Source organism: Apiospora aurea (genome assembly GCF_038362705.1).
Source record: "Apiospora aurea strain CBS 24483 chromosome Unknown utg000008l_segment0_segment0, whole genome shotgun sequence".
In the NCBI taxonomy this organism is placed as follows: Eukaryota; Fungi; Ascomycota; class Sordariomycetes; order Amphisphaeriales; family Apiosporaceae; genus Apiospora; species Apiospora aurea.
This window is the reverse complement of record NW_027117395.1, coordinates 4,320,445-4,343,381: the sequence shown is the minus strand read 5'-3', so window position 1 is coordinate 4,343,381 and position 22,937 is coordinate 4,320,445. Positions and strand designations below refer to the sequence as shown.

Sequence of the window (22,937 nt, the reverse complement as noted above, 5' to 3'; positions counted from 1 at the left end):
ATGTGGGCGCGTGCTAATGTGCCAATCAGATCTCGCCAAGGCCAAGAGGGGGGGGGACGCTCGCTGTGCTTTTTCCGCTCAACCTTCGCGCGCCTCACTCGAGCTCTATCTTCACGTGGTGGCTAGTGTTGTGTGGTAGCTAGTGAAGGAAGGGTAGGGCGAAAGATTTTACGCGCCCGCGAAGAGAGAGAGAGCGAGTGCGGCTGTGCAAAGGAAGCATTCGCGCGCGCGGTTGCACACATACTCATACACTCATACGCGCACACACCGGTGGCATGGAGATGGTGAGATGACGCACGAAAATCAGACGGGCTGGCTGGCCCCGGACCCCGGAAGCTGTCACGGGTCCGTTCGGTATAGCACTTGGAAGCGCACAGCAGTACATAGCTGACCCAGGACCCCAACCCGTGCCGTGCCCTCGCCCGCCCTCGCCTTACGAGACAAGCGCTCGCTGACAAGAACCGGCCGGGCACAATCTTACACACACAGCTGCTGCTTCAGGGCGATTGTCACAGGGAACCTTTAGGCGCTGTAGCAGCCGATCTGCCCCCAATTTCCACCATTTTATGCACCGGAATTTGCTGAGCTTGGTAGAGCAAGGCCGATCGGCCCAGTTTTTTTTTTTTTGGCTTATGCTCACATTGTGTCTCGTAGCCGCTGACTGGCTAACCGCGCGGGCGGCTACACGCAACGCAAATTCGCATTCTCTCCTCTCTTGCACTGTCGCTCGCCGGCCGGGCCCTCTGGGGCAGTCTCATTTCCGTAGGCGCCTACTTTTTACCTACTAACCCCCAAAGCTTAAGCGGGCGACAAAAATAGTAGCGGGCAGTCGATGATGCGCTCTGCAATGAAATCGATTGTCGAAGTGAAGCGGCAAATCACCCGCAAGCTTGACATACAGTTATCGAATGGACACAGGTGGGTAGTAGTCAGCAGGACACGCACAGGCAGTGCCAGCTTCAATACTGCTACTACCTACCACTAGACGAGAACTTTGACTGGTAGTACTGGCGCTTGAAGGAATACTACGGTACCGCGCAACGCAATGCAGGCATAAGTCAATGATGAATGGCTTCCATGGCCGAGCAGGTGCGTGCACAAAAGCACTGCTGCCCAAGTCACGCTAGCCATTGTCCTGTCAGGAAGGGCAACGGTGTCGCGAGGTAGCTCTGGTTCGTCGCGACAACACCCTTCCTCCGACACGGGCACGCATCGCATCGCATCGCGACGTGGACGAGTGTCCGGCGATGGATGGACGTGTCGAATTGGAGTTTAGCTCAAGTCACCCACGTTACCGGCTCTGTGTGTGTGTGTGTGTGTGTGTGTGTGTATCCCCCCCACAGCGCGTTTGGCGGACCAGGATGCCAGATGAATCCCATCCCACAAAAAAACCAAAAAAGCAACGAGGAAAACGAGGCTAATGCAGCCGTGACCCGCCATGTGTTGCTATTTTGTGAGTCATAGACGCCAGTCCCTCTGGCTAGCTGCATGGAACGATGCAGGCTTTTCTACAAGGTCTGCATTGAGCGATGGGATTGGCGACCGCCATTACCGACCTGGATGGGGTTCATACTGTATTGCTGTATTGGCAGAAGGGGAAATCAACCCTGGAAAAGGCTCTGAATCCTGTGCCAACCCGGCGAATATCCACCGCGTGCGCCAGTTCGACCTCGGACGGTGCTGAGCTCTGGCGCCTCTGGTCTCTGATAGGCTGATTGTCTCTGGTGGCCGGACAGGGGTCGCCAACGACTATCAACGGCAAACGGGGAACGACGATGTACTGTTGCTTGCTGCATGGCTTCCGTTCTGGCCGCAGGGAGCCAGACCGTCTATACCAGGTCGGAATACGCCCAAGATCTATCCATCTGCCGCCTGCGTGGCATGTACTCATGCTTTATGGCTCCACTCTACCTACTGCAGGTGTAGGTGAAGGATGAGAAGCCGCTCATCAACCTCAACCCAGCCCAATGCTAGGCCGGCCTCCCGTCTGGACCAAGAAACCCATCCACAAAACGGGTTCGGCCTGTTGCATACGCACACACACTTGAAGAAGAAGAAAAAAACACACGAGCCGAATGGGCTTGTATCTTTTCCTTCTCCACGTTTCAGAAATGCGGCATTCATGTACAGTCTCTCGTGGCCCGGGTGGGCTGATGATGGCCTATGCCTCGCGAGGATAAGAGGACCGACTTCCTCCCTCTCAACCTGTCGTTCCCTTTTCGTCCGTATGCTCTCTCCATCCAACTGCTCCAGTCCAATACAGTTCTTTCCTATTTGCTCCTTGCCGTCTCTTGTTTGAAACTTGTTACTAGATCTCCATAAAGAGGTTGGCCGCCAGTTACGCGACCCTGGATATCCCTCTTCTTGCTTCACAGCAACTTACACACCCAAAAACATATCTCGCCATCATCTCGTACATATCTTGCTTCACAGCATCAACGATAGCAACAGCAACGACAAAAACAAAACAAAGCAAAAGAAAGCAAACAAGAAACACGCACGCCGGAGCTGGTCTCCAAACCCCTTGTTTCCAACATCTACGATAATCCAAATCCACTGCTGTCCTAGCTAGACAGCAGCCCATCCACATCTCTCGACATGGCTTCGTAAGTATCCCAGTCCCACTATTTCCACCCTCACTTACACGGAGGATGATGATTGGACTAACGCCACATCCACCCACAGTCTGGCAGCAGACATGTCTTTTGACTTCCAAGACTTCACATACCCATCCTGCGAGCCGGCCACCCCGCCGAGCTTCTCTTTTGACCCGTCTCTGCTCGAGATCCCCTTCCATCCCGGGCATGCTCGCTCAAGCTCGTATGGCTCCTTCTACTCCACCATCGAGTCGTCGCCCTCCGACTCCGTCAGCACCCGCGTCACCACGCCGTCGAGGTCTCCTCCTCCCATCCGCCAACATGGCCCCGTCTTGTTGCCCAAGATCCGATCTCAAGACCAGGCCATTGAGAACCCTCCTAAGCGTGTCAAGACCACGCCGACGCCCATTTCCAAGTCCAAGTCCAGGCGCCAGGCAGCTTCTCGCCCGTCTCATGCTCGTAGCTACACCAACCCTGAGACCTTGAACCACTTCGCCAACTCTTACTTCGCCCCCGCTGCTGAGGAGCAGAACCAATTCTCCCAGTCGCTCATGTGCTCTCCAGTAATTTCCCCCCAGGATGACCTGCACTCCCGCCGCGCGTCTTCTTGTAGCCTCGATGGCCCAGCGCTTGAGAAGTATGGTTTTCCCACCTACCGCCAGATGCCATCCTATGTGCCGTCGGCCCCTCAGCCCCAGGCTGAGCAGTTCATGTATGCTCCCCAGTACACGCCCCGCGCGCCGTCGCCCCTCAGCATGGCATCCACTCCCGAGCCTGTCCAGTCCACGACGCTCATGAACTACCTCACCACCTCCAACCCGGCCCCGTCCTTGGTGCGCACAATCTCGTTCCCTCTGAGGGATCCCAACACCAAGCACTTCTGGTGGGATGTAAGACAGATCCGTCCCTGGAGCTCCTTCAATGCCTCCACCATCCTGTCTCTGCCCAGTGCCTCGGCTCTCCTTAACTGCCCTGTCCCTTCGCCTCTTCTGTCTCAGCCTTCAACCTCGGCGAGAAACCCGGAGACAGAGGCCGCCCTTCATGGCATCTACAGCGCGTACTACCTGCCCAAGCTCAACGCGGCGCTCTCAATATCCTCGCAGCGCCCGCTGCAGTTCTCTGTCCCTTCTACCAAGTCAATGTCCCCCAATACAGACCACATCTTCGTTGCCAACGTGGCTGGAGAGTTTTCAAGCGCCGCCACCATCTTCGGCGGCAAGCCCACTGCTCGCGTGGTCGGCTTGGTCAAGAGCTTCGACCGCTTCAACACGGGCATGCGCGTCGAGGGCAACATCAAGCGCGTCGAGTATCTGCGCGGGCTCGCGCACCTGCACCACACCATGCGCGAGCACGGCTGCCGCTACGGCTTCATCCTCACCGAGATCGAGCTCGTCATCGTGCGCAACGGCAGCGAGAGCGTGCCCCACTTCGGCTACCTCGAGGTCACCAGCGTCCAGCTGGCGGCCACGGGCGCTAATGATGAAAACAGCGAGGACGGCGAGCCGAAGTTGACCGCCTGCCTCGCCCTTTGGGGCCTGTGCATGATGGCCAACGATGAGCCGGCCCCGGGCCAGGCTCCCTGGAAGTCCGAGATTGGCGCGCCGGCCGAGGGCACGCGCCGCAAGGCCCTGCCCAAGGACGACTGGATGCCGCAGCCCCAGCTTGCCGAGAAGCGCGAAGCCAAGCGGGCTCGCGGCTGGGTGCTCCCCGAGGACCCCGTGGGACGCAAGGAACTAGGCAAGCGCGGTGTGCGATACGGTGGCTGTTAAGGGAGTGTGACTTGGTCGGCTTGGGGAAAGAAGAAGAAGACCTAGGCTGGTTCCCAGGTCCTTTTTCACGCACATTTTTAGATTAAGGGATAATGACTGGGGATATGGGTTTACGACGAGATTTTATGATGATGACGGGAAACGATGATGGGCCTTGATGAAAATAAGGGGGTGGTGTTTTAGGGATTTGTCATTGGACTGGAGCATTCATTATCAGATCCAACAGCAGATTACGATGGTTACAACATCAGAGCTTACTTATTTTTTAATGATACACTCATTCTTGATACTACAAATACATATGCATGCATATGTACAAATCGGTTCTGTTCTTGTTGTGTGAAGCCAAAGACGTCCGCTGCGGTTCCACTCATCCCCAACATCAATATCGAGCCATTTCTTTCCAGAACTCTCACATGCCTTCAGGCTGACCTATCTACTGAGCCACACTTCTTTATCGCAATGTACTAGACTCGGTTTTCACGAAACCTGACATGCATCCAGGAGTATCACAGAGAGCTTCAAAGCATTCGACTTGTAAAAGGTTTGCGTGGCAGCGTGATATTTCGTTACAAAGCCTCAATACCCCCTCGGTGGCGACATCGCAGCTCCCGCTCTATCATACGTACTGTATATATCAATAGTAATCTAGTGTCATGGACATGAGGTATATCTCACTGGATATAATTGCCTGACTGGGTAAAACGTCTCGTCAATCGTTTTACAGACAATGTCAAAAGCAGTTTTCGCGTCGAGGGGGTTTGATCGATGAGACGAGTTTTCTTGCCTTATCAACTATTTGAGGCAGGAAAGTATTTTCAGGAATAGAAGAGGTTCAAATTGGCTACCAAGCTGCCTACCATGAACACGAGACCAGTATGCCAGTGGTGCCACTCTGAACCGGACACAAGTGTAGATATGTAGTCACCCAAAGTCAATTGGTTATTATGAGCCTGGCGTGTATAGTTATACCTAGACTTTAATGTAAGCATTAGGCAAGTTACCAGAGCTATCGGGATCCCATATCTGCGTCCTCTGTTGTCTCTTCCGTATGCTCCTCCGTAGTGTCTTATTCGTGCTCTTCTCTCGTTTGTCAAGTTGGACTGTTTTCCCTCTATACTGTATACTCGTCAGCAACACCATATAGTTAGCAGGTGTCTTCGTCGAAACATACCCCAACCCTAAGGGGGCATAATGAACCCGAGTAGTGAGAGGCTTGCGGCATCGCGTCTGTCGGGTGTGAAGACTGTTCGTTCCTAGAAACCCATGCGCTCGTACAACCGGTAGGCGGGCTTCCCGGCTTGGGCCAGGGCCGAGAAGAATTGACAGTCCCAATAACGTAGCACGCAGCTCACGGCCATATGCAAGAGAGTAAAGCCCAAGTCCTCGCATCGGTGCTCCCTCGCCACCAACAGGTTGGCCAGGTGGGCATTGCGTGTTAATGAGTCTACTTCCACCATGACTTCGAGTGACGCTACAGCAGTGTAGATCTCGAGCGGATCGGCGATGACAAAGAGGAGGTGCTCGCGGTAGGGAAGGGGCGGATCCATCTGTGAGCGGCCGGCGAGGTTCTGGGCTGGCAACAATCATATATAACTCGCAAGAACATGCTGATAGTAGAGGTTGGCCCCCAGCTGGAAAACGGTCTTCCATGGAAAAGACTCGTCCACCTGGTTCTCATGCATGCAGTATACCATTAGCTCAGCGAGGCTTTCGGCGTAAGAAGACAGCTCCTCCCTGGTTCGAATCAAGAAGACAAGCATGCCATTCGGCAATGGACCCCCGACTTGAGTAACCATGGTGTGATTGAGGAGGCGGGAAAAATGCTCGATTGCGGGAGGTCGAGCAGAAATTGTGTCTGGGTTGCAGAATATTGGAGCAGCGGCTGCGTATGTTCCAAAAAGTGAATGGGCCAAAACACGAGTGTTGGAAGTGAACTTCTGGTGATGTAGAAATGGTGGGTGAGCCAGACAAGACAGAATCTGTTGAGCCCGCGCGATTGCCATAGGTAAGGTAGGAGGTATACAGATGAAGGGTTGGGCAACTGCATTGGAAACAGGTTGTAAAGTACCTTCCTCAGTCGTTACCGAGTGCTGTGATAAGTTCAGCCTTTCCTACCTTCCCTGCTTCAGCAATACTGACAGTCAGAAAGAGAACTTTGGAAGCGCCTCTTTCTGCAGAGGGGATGGCACATCGCTGCAGCTTCAACCCGAGGAAGCCACCGCGCTCTGATATGCGGCAGAACAGCCATGTTGACGCTCCTCCGCACCGATAGCTTATTTCACCTGTTCGTTGGACCTCGATTCTCTTGACGGAGAGAGCGCGGCTCTCATCAGGTGACGCCGTGCTGTACTGGTCAGGGATGAGTTAGCCCCCTTGGAATATCGCTTTCCAACGTTTCCATGCTTCACTTGGTGTATGGTCTTACTGGATAAACCAGCCGATACACCATTCACGGGGGGTGCGATAGGAAAAGCAGCAGTTTCGTCATCAAGGGGATATCCCATGTGGGGAGGCGCGGAACGACGTCCCTTGGTATTCTCCGCTTGGCCTCCCATCGAAGGCTGCCACTGCAGTTGAAATCCCATACTGGTAACGTGTATGCAATATCAAGGCAGGCACGTCTCAAGGCATGTTGGAACGCCCCGCGAGTGCATGCGGAGTTTATGACGGCCAACCCCTCACCCCAGATCAGCGTTGCCAACATCGCCGGTGATAGGAATTAAGACGGGTAATCACCGTGAGACCTGCCAACGCCCCGTATATACGGCACAGTGAACGGAAATATTTGCACCAAGTCGCTTCCTATATTAGAAGGGTTCGAGACTGTGCAAGATGGTCACTGCTGCCAATCATCGCTCCCTGTCTTGGACTGAATGCAAACCTACCGAAAGACCCAAGTATACCCGCTCCAACATATAGAACCACCAACACAATAAACCAACATGACATCCCTCAGTCGTATCCTCGCTCCGGCACCTGAGCCGACCACCGAGCTCGGCCGCCTGCGCGTGCTGTCGCCCAACGCCGCGGTACGCGTCTCGCCGTTGCAGCTGGGCGCCATGTCAATCGGCGACGCCTGGTCCGACGTCATGGGGTCCATGGACAAGACCTCGTCGTTCGCGCTGCTGGACGCCTTCGTCGAGGCCGGCGGCAATTTCATTGACACCGCCAACAGCTACCAGGACGAGCAGTCCGAGACCTGGCTCGGCGAGTGGATGCGCGCTAGAAACAACCGCGATAGCCTGGTCCTGGCGACCAAGTACACGAGCGACTACCGGAGCCACGCCCTGGGTAAAGGCCCCGGCGCCGCGAACCACACGGGCAACTCGCGCCGGGCCTTGCACGTTAGTGTGCGCGACTCGCTGGCGAAGCTGGGCACAGACTACCTCGACATCTTATACCTGCACTGGTGGGACCATACGACGTCCATCAAGGAGATCATGGATAGTTTGCATATACTCGTCGAGCAGGGCAAGATCCTCTACCTGGGCATCAGTGACACCCCGGCCTGGGTGGTCTCGGCAGCTAACACGTACGCGGTCGCGCACGGCAAGACACCCTTCAGCATCTACCAGGGGCGCTGGAATGTCATTTTGAGGGACATGGAGAGGGAAATTATCCCCATGGCTCGCATGTTTGGCATGGCACTTGCTCCGTAAGTCCGTCCATATGTCTTTTGGATAGACCCCAGAACATGCGATGAACTCATACTAACAGTTGAACCAAACGTACAGGTGGGATGTTCTAGGCGGAGGAAAGTTCCAGACCAAAACCGAGCTCGAGCGCCGCAAGAACGCCGGCGAGGGCCTGCGCAAGCTGTACAACGAGGGCGAGCAGACCGAGGACGAGGTCAAGATGAGCGAGGCCCTCGCCAAGGTCGCCGCGGAGCACGGCACCGACTCCGTGACCGCCATCGCGCTGGGCTACGTGCGTTCCAAGGCCGACCACGTGTTCCCCCTCGTGGGCGGGCGCAAGATCGAGCACCTGAAGCAGAACATCGCGGCGCTGAGTATCAAGCTGACGGAGGAGCAAACCCGCTACCTGGAAAGCGTGAAGCCGTTCGACGTCGGGTTCCCGCACGATATGCTGGGTCCGGATCCCAATATCACGGGGAGCAGCGCCCGGTTAAACCGCGCGGGTAATGTGGTTTTCCCTCATGCGCGCCAGCCTAGCTCGATCTAGGTGTGCGCTCTCAATATGCAACCTCTTGTTGGATAAAAGACAGGGACGGGCATGTGAAGTGCAGGATTAGGTGGATCATCAAATCTATGAACGTATTTTGCGCTCATAAATTCACAAATAGGCCTGTCTGTTCGAGCTTTATTCCAGCATTTAAGCCTGGCTTAAGTATTGGGGATCTACTGTATTGTAGACCTTAAAGACAATAGCGGAGTGGTAGTTGTCCTCTAAGAGTAATAGATTGTACCCTCGCTTTTTCATGACTCTACTTTCTCACCATCAGCCCAGTCATTAGTGGTTGACCTTGGCTAAGGTAGGAATATCCGTTGACCTTCAGCATATCAACGATTAGACGTGCTTTCCGGGGGTCCAGAGGGTTCACCTCTCGAATAGAAAAGTAGCAATACTGCCGGGAGGACTAAGCTAAGAAATGGTATTATTATTATTAGTGTATTCGATCAAATGGAAGTTGAAGTCTGATATCCGCTGAACGATACCCTACACGGGAAGTTCGCCCGTGGGTGCGCGGCTCCTGCTTCGACCAAGTGCGCCTTCTCGAAATCTACATGTGTCAGATCCCTCTTGCTGTCCCCGTCGATCTCGCCGTAGCATTCCTTGATATCGAACTCGCGGGCGAGGAGAACCAGGAACGCCTTGAGCTCCTTCATGACGAGCTGCTGCCCCGTGCACAGGCGCGGGCCGTACTCGAACGGCCGCCAGGCGCCCTTGGCCGGGTACAGCTCGTGCCCGGGCTCGACGAGGAACCGCTCCGGCAGGAACTCGGCGGGCCGCGCCCACGCCTTCGGGCTGCGCTGGATCGCGTAGTGCAGCATCTGGACGGAGCAGCCGTCGGTCGGGTACTGGTTGCCGTGCGCGTCGCGCAGAACGAGGTCGCGGTGGCCTTGGCGGATGCCGTTGGCGGCGGGGAACAGGCGCATCGTCTCCTTGACCACGGCCGTGGTGTAGGGGAGGGCGTTCAGGATGGCCGGGTTCGCGCTGATGGCGTCCAGGGCGGCGTCCGGGCGCGGGCCGAAGACTTGGTCGTGCTCGGCGCGCAGTTTGCGGAGGGCGTCGGGGTGTTGCCAGACGGTGTAGCAGCCGTAGGCCATGGTGGAGGCGGTCGAGTCGTAGCCGGCGAAGAAGAACATGCGCATTTGGGAGCAGAGGGTTTTGGAGAAGGCGGCGCTGACGTCGGTCTGGGACGAGGAGGTGCTGTCTTGGTTCATGTATGTTTCTAGCGCGACGTCTAACAAAGACTTGAAGTCGTTTTGCTCGTCTTGAGCTTTCTTCAAACGCCAGGCTTGCAGCCTTGTATCGATTTGTGACTTGATGTGGTTGTCAAGCATACGGCTGTTGTTCCACAAGTTAAAAACCTTCATGGGATTCAGTTGGCCCAGATTGTCCAGGGGGTTGTTGACGGCGAACTTGAGCCGCAGTTGTCGTAGCATGGTGGTAGCAAGCGGGTGAGAGCCGTGTTGAGTACCCAGATCGGCATTCAAGACCAGTTTGCCGATGATGTCGTTCATCATGGACAGAATAAGCGGTTCGAGGACGAACATTCCGCTGCCGTTACTTCCCTCCCTGGCCTTCTCCCGAAGCTTGTCGCGGAAGATAGCCATCTGGCCGACGACGAAGGGCACTGATGCGTCGAGGTTCTGGTTGCTGAAGAAGGGCAGGAAGTAGTCCCGGTCCCGCTTCCACGCGGCGCCGTTCTGGGTGAAGAGCGACGCGCCGTTGGTGATGGGGTGGAACCAGGCGTAGAGCTCGTCGGGCTTGGCGGCGCCGACGATCGGGTGCTCGACGACCTGCGTGGCCAACACTGGGTCCGTCACGACCAGCATCGGCCAGGCCATGGGCGTGAAGTCGACATAGTAGGCGCCCTGGGGCGCGTGCTTGGCCGCCAGCCGGTTCAGGATGTAGACGCTGTGCGCCTCGGGGGGGCAGCTCGTCTACGGCGGACTTGGCGGCTAGGAGGTGGCCCATGAGGGTGTTGAAGGGGGGCATGGGCTGGAGGGAGTATCAGTATTTGGTCGAGTGATGGCCATTGGCCAATAATCCCATGTGGCATACCTTGCCTTGATTGCTGAGTCTCTTCATGAGACTTCGCTTTTTCCATGTGTCCGCCAAGAAAGCTACGGCTTGTATGGCGATGACAGCCAACAGCGTGCCAATGCAGGCATTGACGAGAAGCGGGGAAGTCCCCATATTGCCGCTCACCGTATCCTGCCACTTCAATGGCTTGCGAAATATATCAGAAACTCATACAGTCTCGCAGGTAGCGATGGGTCTGATACCCGAGTTTGAGTATCGGAGCTGTCAGTTTGTATAGAGGTTAGGCAGTGCGACTAGGAGGCGCCAAAACTACAGGTGGGTGGGTTGGTGGGTAATGGATAGCGTTGAACGCGGGTGCACCCAGTGTTTGCTTCAAAGGCAGGGACGCTATTAGCCATTAAAATTGTCCACCAAATAGCTCTTCCAGGGATCATTGTAGCCTAAAACCCATCCGCTTACGGATGCCACCTCAAATCATCATATAGCTGCTCTCAAGTACATTGAATTCTGGGAATCGGCACCGCAACTTCGAGGAAACTCAGTAACCTACTTAAGTACTTGTACTGGGGTATTTACTCTGCATATAGACCTTTCTTTGCGCCCATCCCTTGTTCAGTGATCTCCGCCGCCGATTTCTCATTCTCATTCTCGCCCAACTCAACGGCCAGGGCCTCGACGACCCGAAGCTGCGCGCTGGCGCCGGCAGTCTGGTACTTGCCAAAGGCGAACACGCCCACGCGCTTCTGGAACATATCGTCGAGCTCCTCGAGCGTGCGGCCCTTGAGCTCCGGCAGGACGAAGAAGGCCCACGTCGCCGCGACTAAGGAACCCGCGCCCCAGACGAAGCCGATCTTGCCCTGCAGGTTCCCATAGCCGGCGTTCTGCATGTAGGGGCTGACGAAGGTCACCAGCACGCCGACCGAGAAACCGCTGAACGTGGCGGTCGTCACGGTCTTTTCGCGGACAGCGAGGGTCGGCACCTCGGCGCAGACGATCCAGACACTATTGAAGAGGCAACGCAAGGTTAGTTTCTATTGGAGTCCAAATTCAGGAGATCTGGGCTTGGTCACTTACCATGATGCCCATGCTACGGCCTGTACAAACTGCCAAACGAAGAGGCATGCCAGCGCGCCCTTTTGGGCGGCGAGACTCTGCGCCTGGAACCCAGTGAGCCCAGCCAGAATGAACATGCTTGCCGCCATGATGCAGGCTCCACCGACCATCAGCGGGCGTCGCCCGATCTGGTCGACGAAGTAGAAGGCCATACTCGACGCCACGCAATTGACAAAGTAGAGCAGGATCAGGACTTCAAAGCTGTCCTGGACGCCGATCGACTGAAGAAACACAACGGCATATTGGATGATGAAGGAGTTGCCCTGCGCCTGCTGGAGGCATTGCACGCCAGCCGATATCGCGGTGCGGCGCAAGTTGGTGCCGGTGAAGGTGTCGGCCCACGACGAGTGCGCGTATAGTTCCCGATCCTGCTCTTCCGCCGCTACGAGCAGTTGCAGCTCCTCGTCTATTAGTGCTTCGGGGGTCCCGCGTCGGAGGAAGTGCAGAACCTTCCGGGCCTCCTCATTGCGCTGCTGGCCTATGAGCCACCGTGGCGATTCGGGCAAGAATATTCTTCCGAAGATGAGGACGGCGGGGATGATGAACTGGAGGATGATTGTGACGCGGTACGCCCATTGATCGGTTCGGTCCTTGAAGCCCCAATTCGAGACGGCTGCCATCGTGGCCCCAACAAGCTGCCCTGGGTACAAGAAGTCAGAGAGCGGCCCCATGAGGCGTATTCCGTCAATAACTTACAGAACTGATATATATTGATCAATGATCCTCGGATCTTGGCTGGTGCTACTTCGCTCTGGTAGGTCGGAACGACACTTGAAGCCCAGACCGTATTAGCCAGTTGCCCCAAAACCGGCAGTGAGCACCATCGGGGACTTACTTGCAGACCAACCCCATGCTGACACTGTTGATGATTCGCCCCGCCATGAGCTGCCAGAACTTCCCGATGGCAGTCACCTGGACCAAGATGCCGACAACGGCGATGGCGGCCGCCAGCAGGAAGGTCTTGATGCGGCCGTACTTGTGGCCAACAAATCCGGAGAACAGACACCCGAGCGCAATCCCGGCCATCGGGGCGCCGCTGCCCGCCGACTGCCAAGAGGTGGGAATCGAGTAGGTCCCCGTGGTGGTGTTGAGGACTCCAAAGTCTTTGGCGAACTGCTGCATGCCCAGGAAGCCGGACCAGTAGCAGTTATCCCAGCCGAACCCGGCGCCGGCCAGGCCCGAATAGCCGCTGACGGCGATCAGAGGGAGGGTTAACTCTTTGCCCAGGTCGCTGGACTTCCATAGCGAAGGAAGACCCATGATGGCGAGCCGAACAAAGCTTTTCCTCGATCGATCCTAGGAATGACACGGCGGATTTCATTGAGTCCTTCGAGCATGCCAATCTATTAAGGCGGGTAGCAAAGGACTTTATCACAACTTTCAAACCCCTCCTTATTGTGTCTCACTTCCTTGCTCAAGGTGCAGGGGACTTGATATGCCGGCACGCACGATCCCGATCGTGGTGCTGGGCATGCAAATCCCCATTGAGACAGGGGCCCGAGATCCAGATTCGGAACTCCTGTGCCTACTGTAGATTGTGTCCTGATGTAAGTACATGCTGCACCTATGGCATCCGCTCGCATATCCCCACCTCCGCATTCCAAGTTCGTGCCCAGATATGCCAACAAGATACTTGGGGTTACTGAACGGGTCGGGCCCACCCCGACAACCGCTTTCGCCGTGCTTCCGGCGGAAGACCTCCGATAGCTTCCGGTGACGTGCAAAGGAGGATATACGATATGCTAAGAAGTTTTCCTACTGGCTAAAAACCCTCTTACGTTGGCTACACGCTTGTTTCGATACTAGGCACCATTATCTATTCGATATAAACCAAACAATATATTACCGCCCACAACCCAGCCAATTTTTAAAAGATACTGCAAGGGACTGCTTATATGCTTTAGCAAATTGTAGCAGTGCTGACGATGTAGCAGATTGTCCACTTGTCCCGGGTGATTCGGCATAGAACGAACAGATGTTCTTGCTTTCTTGCCACCGAGGCATTGAATCTCCTTAGCTCTTGAGTGTGACCAGGGCAGTTACTGAAAGAACCCGTTACCTACTATCGAAGCCGACGCATCCCCGCCATTGCGCTCTACACTCGCTCCCCAGCCGCTTATGATCGACAGCAAGAGTCTCTCCCAAAGCCAGTCCGGCAGCGCCCCGGTACTGAGCCTGATGAGCTCGTGCGCCCAGTACGCTGTCACAACACTCTTGCCGCACCCGACGCGGGCAAGAATCGCGCGCGCCGCCGTTCGGGCGTGGGCATGATCAGGGTCCCCGCACCGCGGCGCCACGAGACATCCGTCACGTCCCCGAGCCGCACGTGCATGATCTCGACGTTGCTTCTTTCGTCCTCATTGCCTCTCCCGTCATTTACCCTGGCAAGCTTGTCCTCTAGAGCCAAAGTTTCGAACAGCGTCTTGTTGAACGCCTTGCACGCCGAGTACATCGCCGTGAGCGGCATGCCCACGTCGGCCATTGACCCCACACTGATGATCAGGGCGCCGCCGGGGCGGTTCTTCCGGAGTTGGGGCAGCAGCGCGTGCGTCAGGTGCATCGCGAAGAGCGACTCCTTGCTGACGGCCTCGGCGTTCTGACGATGCGAATACTCGAGGAAGTCGCCCATGAGCGGGTTCTTTATTCCACCGCCAACGTTGTTGACCAGGACGGTAATGTGTAGGCCGTCGAGCTCTTTCTTTGCCATAGCCTTCACATCTAATCCCAACAATGGGTCCTTATCATGGTCCCCGCCAGAGTCAGCGTTCATCGGTAAGTTGGCAGCGCCGCGTACGAGGCTCGCGTCCGCCACCAGTAGACGGAACGACCGCACCGGGTGCGCTTTCTTCAGCTCCGCCTGAACCTTTTCGAGCTTGGTGGTATTGCGACCGTGCAGGACAACATTCAGACCCGCGGTGGCGAGTTCCTAGGCGAGGACGCGCCCAATACCATCCGAGGCGCCAGTGACGACGGCCCACGGCTCCTTCTGTTGCTCTTTCTGGTCTCTGACGCTGCTGTTGCTGGTGCTGCTGTGGTATACTTAACGGTGAAGCTTTGAAGGCGTCAATAGGTACAGTCTGACTAGCTTCACAGCTCCCGACAGGGTAAATAAAGTCCAGACAAGGCCTACTAAGGTGAGAATAGTAGTCAACATCTTGTTCTCCTATGATCTGCTGGCAAATAAAGTGTTACAGCAACCCGACCGTGGTCAATTGACTATGAGGGGAAGTGTGAGTTAACCAAGGTAGAAGGCAAATCCGAGACATCGGTGGCCCACAGCGCTGCGTATCTCATACGATGCCGAAGAGGTGGGCGGTCAATGAAGGGTAACTCTCGGTGGATAGGAGCTTTTCCGTTTCAGGCTGGAGACTGGCCCATCGAGCCGTAGTCTTCTGGACTGGTATGAGTACAGGGTATCCTATTTACACCATCTGGTGTCCTTGTACGTAGAAGTCCACCTCTGAATAATGTTACAATGAGGTGTACCTTCAAGAGTACCAGCCCAACACAAAAATGCTCTCGAAACCCCGTCCCTCAGTGTCCGCATACATCGGGAGATATCGAATTGGGCCTCTTAGGACATAAGAGATAAGTACCCGGCTTTTACACATGGGAGCTGCACCTGAGTCTTTGGGGAAAGCATGACGAAGTTCAACGTCCGCCACAAATGTCTTCGGCGATTTCCATTGACGAATGGGCAGACTACATCGCCGCATTGACGAATGGGCAGACTACATCGCCGCATTGACGATAATAGGGGCAGTATTTGCGGAGAAGCCAACGTTGCACAGCCTTTCGTGGCTTGGGAAAGACATGGCATGTACGCATACAGTAGCTTGAGCCGTGTTCGACGACGGGAACGGACTTGGATTTCCATGCACCGGTGAGTCACCTCGTTACCGGTGTGGTTTTACAAGATGGCCAAGGCAGATTCCTCGATCTCCTCGGTAAGTACGATGTACGCTACTTAGTATATTCACGATTCCCGACCACTTACCCAATATCGTCAGTTGTCCAAGCTCTTAAAAAGGCCAACGGAAACTCGATTTCGTTCCACTTATTACACTTGGTTTCTGAGTACGTATCCGAATACTACGACTTGAGAACAATGACCACACCAACTGAAGCACAGGGAAACTTAGAAGTGAACATATCAACTTGAGCGGCACGATCCGCATGTATGTCACATAAAAAGAACGGATCGGTGGTTTGCTCTATATTCATTGGCTGTAGGGCGCCACGAATACGCATGTCCACCTCCTAACGGCTCGCACCCGCGTGAAACATGCATCCGCCACGGGAAGGGTACAGTAGTAAGGGAACCAGTAGAACTTACTTTTCAAGTCCAAGGGTTACCAATCTCAGGAGTACAGTCCGCGGGTGCGCTATGGGATATCGTCACACTTGTATGGTCGCCAGAAACCAGAGGTCATAGAGGTCGGTTCGTGTTTTACGCCCAGTCGGATCGACACGGCAGCCATGTTGATCCTAACAGCCTTCGTCCCTCTGTTTCGCCAGAGAGCCTGAGCAGCAGAGGGACTCACTTCTACTTAAGGACACCTAAGCCCACCGATTACCTACATCATAACCTAGCTCTTCACCCAATATCCCCCAGCCAAATTCATCATGGCATCCAAAAAGGAGGCTCCGAACGGGATCGTCCGTCCTCAGGTCACACCTGGAAACACCTACAACATGACGGCCACCCACGAAGACAAGTCCCACCAGATCATCTCGTCGTACTTCATTGGGCCCCAGGCCGAGAACCTGGGATACTTCAGGGATAACATCCGCGTTATCTTGGACGAGCTCGAGAGCGCCCGACATGACTATTTCCCGAGCGACGGGGTGTGTAGCGAGCAGGCTCCATCATACCACGCCTATCACTTCGGATGTACTGACTCATGTGATGTAGAAATTCATCACCGAGAAGACGCAACAGACGAAGGCTTTCACTCGATCCCAAGATAAACTCAAGAATGCAGTCCAAAAGGCGTCCAAGATCATTGCCAGAGCCAGCATTCCGTTCTGGTCGCCTCGTTATCAGGGACATATGTTGGTCACTCTTTAATGCTATACACGCGAACATCGTTCGTTGCTGATGACGAGCGCAACTATCTAGGTGCACCGACCTGAGCATGGCATCATTGCTGGGCTACTTCATGACCACGCTGTACAATCCCAACAACGTCGCCATCGAAGCCAGCCCCGTCTCGACCGTGGCAGAGATCGAGGTCGGAGAGCAGCTGTGTAATCTCTTTGGTTACAACACCCAGGAGGACAACCCCGAGGCTCCTACAGCATGGGGCCATGTGACTTGTGGTGGCACAGTGGCCAACCTCGAGTCCATGTGGTAAGATGATAAACTCCATGAAGACCAAGAACACATGCTGATTCGTAACTTCGTATAGGGTTGGTAGGTGCTAGACGCAGACACATAGAACTATCTTACGTTAGTAGACTTACCATACCACAGCACGAAACTTGAAGTTCTACCCACTCGCACTCCGCAAAGCATTCGGTCCAAACCAGAAACTCAACTTCCTTTCCGATGAGTTCCATGTCGAGACATGCCAAGGAGAGCGTAAGCTCTTCACCCACATGTCGAACTGGGAACTGCTGAACCTGAAGCCCAATGACATTCTCGACCTTCCGGACCGGCTCTATCTAGAGCACGGTGTATCCAGCAAATTTCTGTCAGAGATCATGAACGAGTTCACCATCCAGTCGACAGGGAAGGACGAGCTGGAACGGGAGTTGGGCTTGACGAAGCCGTGCCAATATATGCTGTCGACTACCCGGCACTACTCTTGGCCCAAAGGAGCTGGTAAGTCTACACTGTTCTGTACCAACCCAATTATATGAGGTGCTAAGCAACGTACACTTCGATAGCTATTTGCGGCATTGGCTCTGACAATGTGATCGGCATCCCTGTGGACCTCGGGGCGCGTCTCGACTTGGGAGAGCTCGAGAAGAGTCTAAGGCGTAACTTAGAAGAGAAGCAGCCGGTGCTGGCGGTCGTGGCAATAATCGGCTCGACAGAAGGTGAGAGACCCACGCGGTATGACCCCTGAATATCTCAGCAGGCTGACTCGAGTTCATCTTGAAGAGGGTGCCGTGGACAGACTAAGCGGCATCCTTGCTCTGCGCAAGCAGTTCCAAACCGAGGGCCTGTCGTTCGTGGTTCACGCCGACGCCGCTTGGGGCGGATACTTCTGCTCCATGCTGCCCCGGAACTACGAGCCCGGAGACTGTACTAACCTCCCTACCGAGCTGGGCGCGGCCGACGGGTTCGTCCCCGACTCGAGCCTGCGTGTAGAGACCCAAGAGGACCTGTATGCCATGCGGTTCGCCGACTCCATCACTGTGGACCCACACAAGGCCGGGTACATCCCGTACCCGGCTGGTGGGCTATGTTATCGTGATGGGCGCATGCGCTTCCTGGTCACTTGGACCAGCCCCTACTTGTCGCGCGGCTCGGTCACGAGTATCGGTATTTATGGCGTCGAGGGAAGCAAGCCCGGTGCGGCGGCCATGTCGACGTGGCTCGCTAATAAGACCATCGGTCTCAATCCAGAGGGCTACGGCGCCCTCCTGGGAGAGGTCACATGGACATGCACAAGGGTATGGATCCGACTCCTTCTCTGCTTGATCACTTTCCGTTTGACTGCTGACTCTTGACCGCGGCACCAAACACACAGCTATCGGCAGAATGGGCCTCTTTGACGACCCCACAGAGCCCCTTTACCTGCGTCCCCTTCAATATGCTTCCCTCCGAGGTGGGCGAGCACACAAGCGAGGCCAAGATCGAAGCCGAAAAGACCCGCATCCGCCACGAGATCGTCAACAAGACCAACCACGAAATCGTCGCCGTGGACGCGACGCGGCCCGACGACGGCGAGTACAGCAAATCGATGACGCTCATGCGGGCGCTGGGGTCTGACCTCAACATCAACGCCTTCGCGCTCAACTTCCGCCACGAGGACGGGTCCCTGAACAAGGACATCGAGGAGGCCAACTACCTCATGTCGCGCGTCGTCCGCGCCTTCTCCGTCGAGAGCCCGACCGACGACCCGACCCAGATCCCGCTCTTCCTCACCTCGACCGAGTTCTCCGACGAGCTGTACGGCAAGTGCAAGGAGAACTTTGTGAAGCGGCTCAAGCTCTCGCCGAGCACGCAGGATCTGATGGTGTTGCGAAACGTGGTCATGTCTCCGTTCCCGACGGACAAGAACTTCATACGCAAGCTTGCTCAGACTTTCTACGATATTGTCGAAAGAGAGACCGAGGTTCGTTTCGCTACGTGCATGCCACTTTCTCATTCTTTGAGACCAGAACTGACAATAACACCGCGCAGATTGTCCGTCAGCGCAACAAGTTCGCTCCGGATATCCACAAGTTCCTCATCCAGGGCGTCGAGAAGATCTACCTGATCCACCTGCCCATGTTCCACGAGGCAAACCACCGCCGGCAGCTCATCGTCTCGGCCAGCTTCGACGCGGCCGCCAAGGCCAAGTACGACGTCATGAAGCAGGCGAACCCGACGGAGCCCCTAATCCTCGTGACCACGAAGAAGATCATGCTCAAGGACGCGTTCAACAAGAGCGACAAGTTCCAGGCGAATATCATGACAAAGGCGTCGTATGTCTCTCTCTCTCTCTGCCCCCCTTTTTGACAATGTCGACTGGGACATACGTGGCGGTGGGTTGCAAGCAGACGCTGATGAGCTGGATAGCGGCATTATCCTCCAGGACGTAGACGTGTCCTTGGAGGCGAAGGTTGTCACTCGGTCGCTTAGGTCCAAGCGGCGCCTCGAAACGTATCCGGATACGTACATGCCATTCTATCTCTACGGAACCGGTAAGTCTCGCGGTCGCTGGAATTCCCAAACCTCGTGGCAGTGTTGCCGGTGAACTGACAGAAAAACCCCAGCAAGCGAAGCCAATATTGACCATATCCTTGTTCGCGCACCCAACACGCAGCTGTCTGCGGGCCGCTGCCAACTTCAACTCTACCAGGAAGTTGAAGACGAGAGTGCCATCTGGAAGAGGGATCTGATTCTGCTCATGGAGAATGTCCGCGAGGAACCCATGCAGCCATTCCCATCAAACAGCGAGATAGGCAGCAAGAACGGCGCCATCGTATCCCACGAGAGCTACCACGTGGACGCCAAGAAGCTGGCGGCCAAGAAGCAGGCAGCCAAGCTCCACAACATGAGCGACGGAGTCGAGAAACCACTCCACAACGGCGGCATGTCCAATGGCGCGACGAACGGGGTCTCTGCTTCTCCGGAAGACGCTTCCTACAAGGAAGCAATCACCCGCCCCAGGGGTCAGCCGAAGAACGGCCAAGACGGCAACGGGGTGGAGGCGCTGAAGCACGACGAAGATACCGCGCCGAAACTGCACACGGCCGCTAAAGTGGTGACCTCGGAGACCCGAAGCGCATCCGCGCGAGGATCCGCGTTCTTCTTCCGCCCCGGCGCGACGTTCCAAGTTAGCGTTTGGAAGGATCCGAGCCGATCTGCCAAGACCTTCGACGTCAAGAAGTTGGTAACGGCTGACAACTTTGTCGGCCGTGGCACACTGAGGCTCGGGGACAGCGTGTATGTCGACAGTGAGGCGATGAACGCGGACCGCTTCAAGAAGGTTGAGAACATTAGCGAGTGGCGCCATGAGTTTGATCAAATCGGCAAGGAGTTGTTGTGAAGCAGGGCGAACGGCTCCGAGAATATGTACCCCTTTCTTATCTCCTGTAATTCAAAAATGTACGGTTGGCCGCATTGATACGTGGTAAAAATTGGTATAACTAGCAATCAACGTCAACCGACGACGGAGAAACAATACGCCTAGGATACAATCATTTGATCATGAAGCAATTCATCGCTGAAACCAAACCCGGAACCAAGTTAATCGAAGCTGGACATCCCGTCCTTTTGTTTATACCTCGTTGCTGGGATAGGCAACCTTCGTAGTCGAGTTGAACTCCTCCTTCATCGTCCTCACGCTCACGAACCTTGTCAAGAAGTTGGCGCTTCCGGCCTTGTCGTTGGTACCGGACGCACGGGCGCCACCGAACGGCTGCTGGCCGACAACAGCACCAGTGCTCTTGCAGTTAATATAGAAGTTGCCTGCCGAGTTGCGCAGAGCCTCCTCAGCTGTGCGGATGGCTTGCCTGTCCTGTGCGAAAACCGATCCTGTCAAGCCGTACTCGCCCGTTGTGTCGACAACCTTGCAGATCTCTTCGAATGCCTTGGGGCCGGCATCATCGTAAACATGGACGCAAAGGATAGGTCCGAAAAGCTCAGTGGACAGAAGCTTGTGGTTAGGGTTGGTGGTAGCGTAGAGGGTGGGGTGGATGAAGTAGCCCTTGCTGTCGTCGTATTTGCCTCCAATAACAAGCTCAAGATCGCTATCGTTTTTGGCCTCATCAATCACGCCCGAGAGCTTCTTGAAGCTGTTGGCATGGATAACCGGTCCGTTGAAGTGTTCGGGCTTCGAAGGCTCGCCAACCTTGAGGGCCTCGACCTCCGCTACAAGCTGGGACTTGAACTCGGGCCACAGAGACTTGGGTACGTAGGCACGGCTAGTAGCGCTGCACTTCTGGCCCTGGAACTCGAATGCACCGCGGACGGTTTGTACGGCAGCATTTCGGACCTCGGCAGTGTTGTGAACCAAGTGGAAGTTCTTGCCGCCAGTCTCACCCACGATACGGGGGTAGCCCTTGTACCTGCCCTCGGAGGTGCCTTGGCCAATCTGTCCAAACAGCTTGCGGAAAATGGCTGTGCTTCCAGTGTAATGCAGAGAGGCAAAGTCCTTGTGGGCAAGAACCGTCTTCGTAACCTCCTCAGGGGGACCGGGTACGAATTGGATAACGTTCGGGGGTAGACCAGCCTCGAGGAGGATCTGGTAGAGCAGCCAGTTGGAGGCGATGGCGAAGTCGGACGGCTTCCAAACGACGACATTGCCCAGAAGAGCGGGGGCGCCAACCAGGTTACCTGCGATGGCAGTGAAGTTGAAGGGGCTGATGGCATACACGAAACCCTCGAGCGGTCGGTACTCGACACGGTTCCAGACACCCGGGGAGTTGTGCTGAGGCTGCTGGGCATAGAGTTCCTCGGCGTAGGCGACGTTGAAGCGGAAGAAGTCGGCCAGCTCAGCAGCCGCATCAATCTCGGCCTGCCAGGCATTCTTGCCTTGTCCCAGCATGGTAGCAGCCATGATATCATAGCGGTACTTGCCAGAGATCAGGTCTGCCGCCTTGAGGAAGACAGCTGCGCGGTCGGCAAAGGGCAAGGCCTCCCAGGCGGGCTTGGCTGCGAGAGCGGCCTCAATAGCGTTGTTGACATCTGCAGGGCTCGCCAGGGAGTATGAAGCGACGGTTTGTGAATGATCTGAGGGGTTCTGCTGTGTCGCGGTCTGCGAAGATTTGATCTGAAAGGAGGTTAGGAGTGCCGATCACACCATGGCCAATGGGAAGTATATCATACCTCTTTGCCCCCAATTACGAGAGGCACCTCTAGCGGAAGGCTCTTCTTCATAGACTCGTAGGAAGCCGTCAGACCTTCTCGCTGTGATGAACCCTTGGCATAGTGGTGCTACAGGCATTGGTAAGCATAACGATCTCGAAGTCTTCGGACGGGCGGTACACTTACGTTGGGCTCGTTGAAGACCTTGGGGGTCTGGAAAGTTGCCAATTGGACAAGTCTTGGGCTGCTGGTGCTCAAAGACCGCGTGGGCGCACGCACAGAAGGGATCTGTCGGCGCAGGCCGCATCCGGAAGTCGCTTGCAACCTAGAGGTCGACTGCAATGCCCTCACGGCTTGCAGGTTGGGAGATCCTCTGAACCCCGCCATGATGATGAATGTGAGTGAAGCGACGCTGGAGAGTGGAGAGAATGGGAAGTCGGAGGTCGATTAGACAGCCGTACAGCACGCGAAAAGTATCACAATATGGTACGGTATATATTACAAGGACAGATCTTGGGTATACTCGCTCTTCTCCGAAATTCTGAATATCAAATAGGATCAGGGGCCCTTTTGAAGGCAGTTTGGAGATAGTACTGGAAGGGTTGAACTGCAAGACGCTCGCTTTGTTGCGGCTTTGTGCGGGGCTCTGGCAGTCCATCGGGATTGACCAATGACGCTATCCTGGCCCCGATAACGACTGTGGGGTAGGCTGAAGCCCCGTTGAAGCCGAGCTCGGGATCCTGCAGCAACATGCAC

At 55.5% G+C, this 22,937-nt stretch overlaps 8 protein-coding genes across 8 annotated transcripts; 3 read left to right on the top strand and 5 right to left on the bottom strand.

Annotated features, from left to right (window-relative positions):
- Positions 1–2,598: 2,598 nt before the first annotated feature.
- PG986_012818 (uncharacterized protein) lies at positions 2,599–4,366 on the top strand (the record flags this gene model as incomplete). Its single annotated transcript, XM_066849040.1, has 2 exons — positions 2,599–2,606; positions 2,686–4,366. 2 exons carry the CDS (start codon positions 2,599–2,601, stop codon positions 4,364–4,366), a joined length of 1,689 nt encoding a protein of 562 aa, XP_066695736.1.
- A 1,256-nt stretch (positions 4,367–5,622) lies between these two features.
- PG986_012817 (uncharacterized protein) lies at positions 5,623–5,916 on the bottom strand (the record flags this gene model as incomplete). Its single annotated transcript, XM_066849039.1, has 1 exon — positions 5,623–5,916. One exon carries the CDS (start codon positions 5,914–5,916, stop codon positions 5,623–5,625), a length of 294 nt encoding a protein of 97 aa, XP_066695735.1.
- A 1,395-nt stretch (positions 5,917–7,311) lies between these two features.
- On the top strand, positions 7,312–8,551 carry PG986_012816 (aryl-alcohol dehydrogenase; the record flags this gene model as incomplete). Its single annotated transcript, XM_066849038.1, has 2 exons — positions 7,312–8,024; positions 8,104–8,551. 2 exons carry the CDS (start codon positions 7,312–7,314, stop codon positions 8,549–8,551), a joined length of 1,161 nt encoding a protein of 386 aa, XP_066695734.1.
- Positions 8,552–9,006: 455 nt separating this feature from the next.
- On the bottom strand, positions 9,007–10,753 carry PG986_012815 (thiamine diphosphate-binding protein; the record flags this gene model as incomplete). The annotated part of the gene is made up of 3 exons (XM_066849037.1): positions 9,007–10,479; positions 10,502–10,555; positions 10,619–10,753. 3 exons carry the CDS (start codon positions 10,751–10,753, stop codon positions 9,007–9,009), a joined length of 1,662 nt encoding a protein of 553 aa, XP_066695733.1.
- Positions 10,754–11,172: 419 nt separating this feature from the next.
- On the bottom strand, positions 11,173–12,973 carry PG986_012814 (uncharacterized protein; the record flags this gene model as incomplete). Its single annotated transcript, XM_066849036.1, has 4 exons — positions 11,173–11,602; positions 11,675–12,353; positions 12,410–12,483; positions 12,549–12,973. The coding sequence occupies 4 exons, from the start codon at positions 12,971–12,973 to the stop codon at positions 11,173–11,175; spliced, it is 1,608 nt and encodes a 535-aa protein (XP_066695732.1).
- Positions 12,974–13,916: 943 nt separating this feature from the next.
- On the bottom strand, positions 13,917–14,867 carry PG986_012813 (short chain dehydrogenase/reductase; the record flags this gene model as incomplete). Its single annotated transcript, XM_066849035.1, has 2 exons — positions 13,917–14,639; positions 14,844–14,867. The coding sequence occupies 2 exons, from the start codon at positions 14,865–14,867 to the stop codon at positions 13,917–13,919; spliced, it is 747 nt and encodes a 248-aa protein (XP_066695731.1).
- A 1,472-nt stretch (positions 14,868–16,339) lies between these two features.
- Positions 16,340–20,421, top strand: PG986_012812 (pyridoxal-dependent decarboxylase conserved domain protein; the record flags this gene model as incomplete). The annotated part of the gene is made up of 10 exons (XM_066849034.1): positions 16,340–16,561; positions 16,629–16,768; positions 16,836–17,025; positions 17,174–17,540; positions 17,606–17,758; positions 17,823–18,337; positions 18,415–19,002; positions 19,071–19,354; positions 19,449–19,573; positions 19,646–20,421. 10 exons carry the CDS (start codon positions 16,340–16,342, stop codon positions 20,419–20,421), a joined length of 3,360 nt encoding a protein of 1,119 aa, XP_066695730.1.
- A 231-nt stretch (positions 20,422–20,652) lies between these two features.
- On the bottom strand, positions 20,653–22,568 carry PG986_012811 (Aldehyde/histidinol dehydrogenase; the record flags this gene model as incomplete). Its single annotated transcript, XM_066849033.1, has 3 exons — positions 20,653–22,146; positions 22,203–22,310; positions 22,368–22,568. 3 exons carry the CDS (start codon positions 22,566–22,568, stop codon positions 20,653–20,655), a joined length of 1,803 nt encoding a protein of 600 aa, XP_066695729.1.
- Between the last annotated feature and the right edge of the window lie 369 nt (positions 22,569–22,937).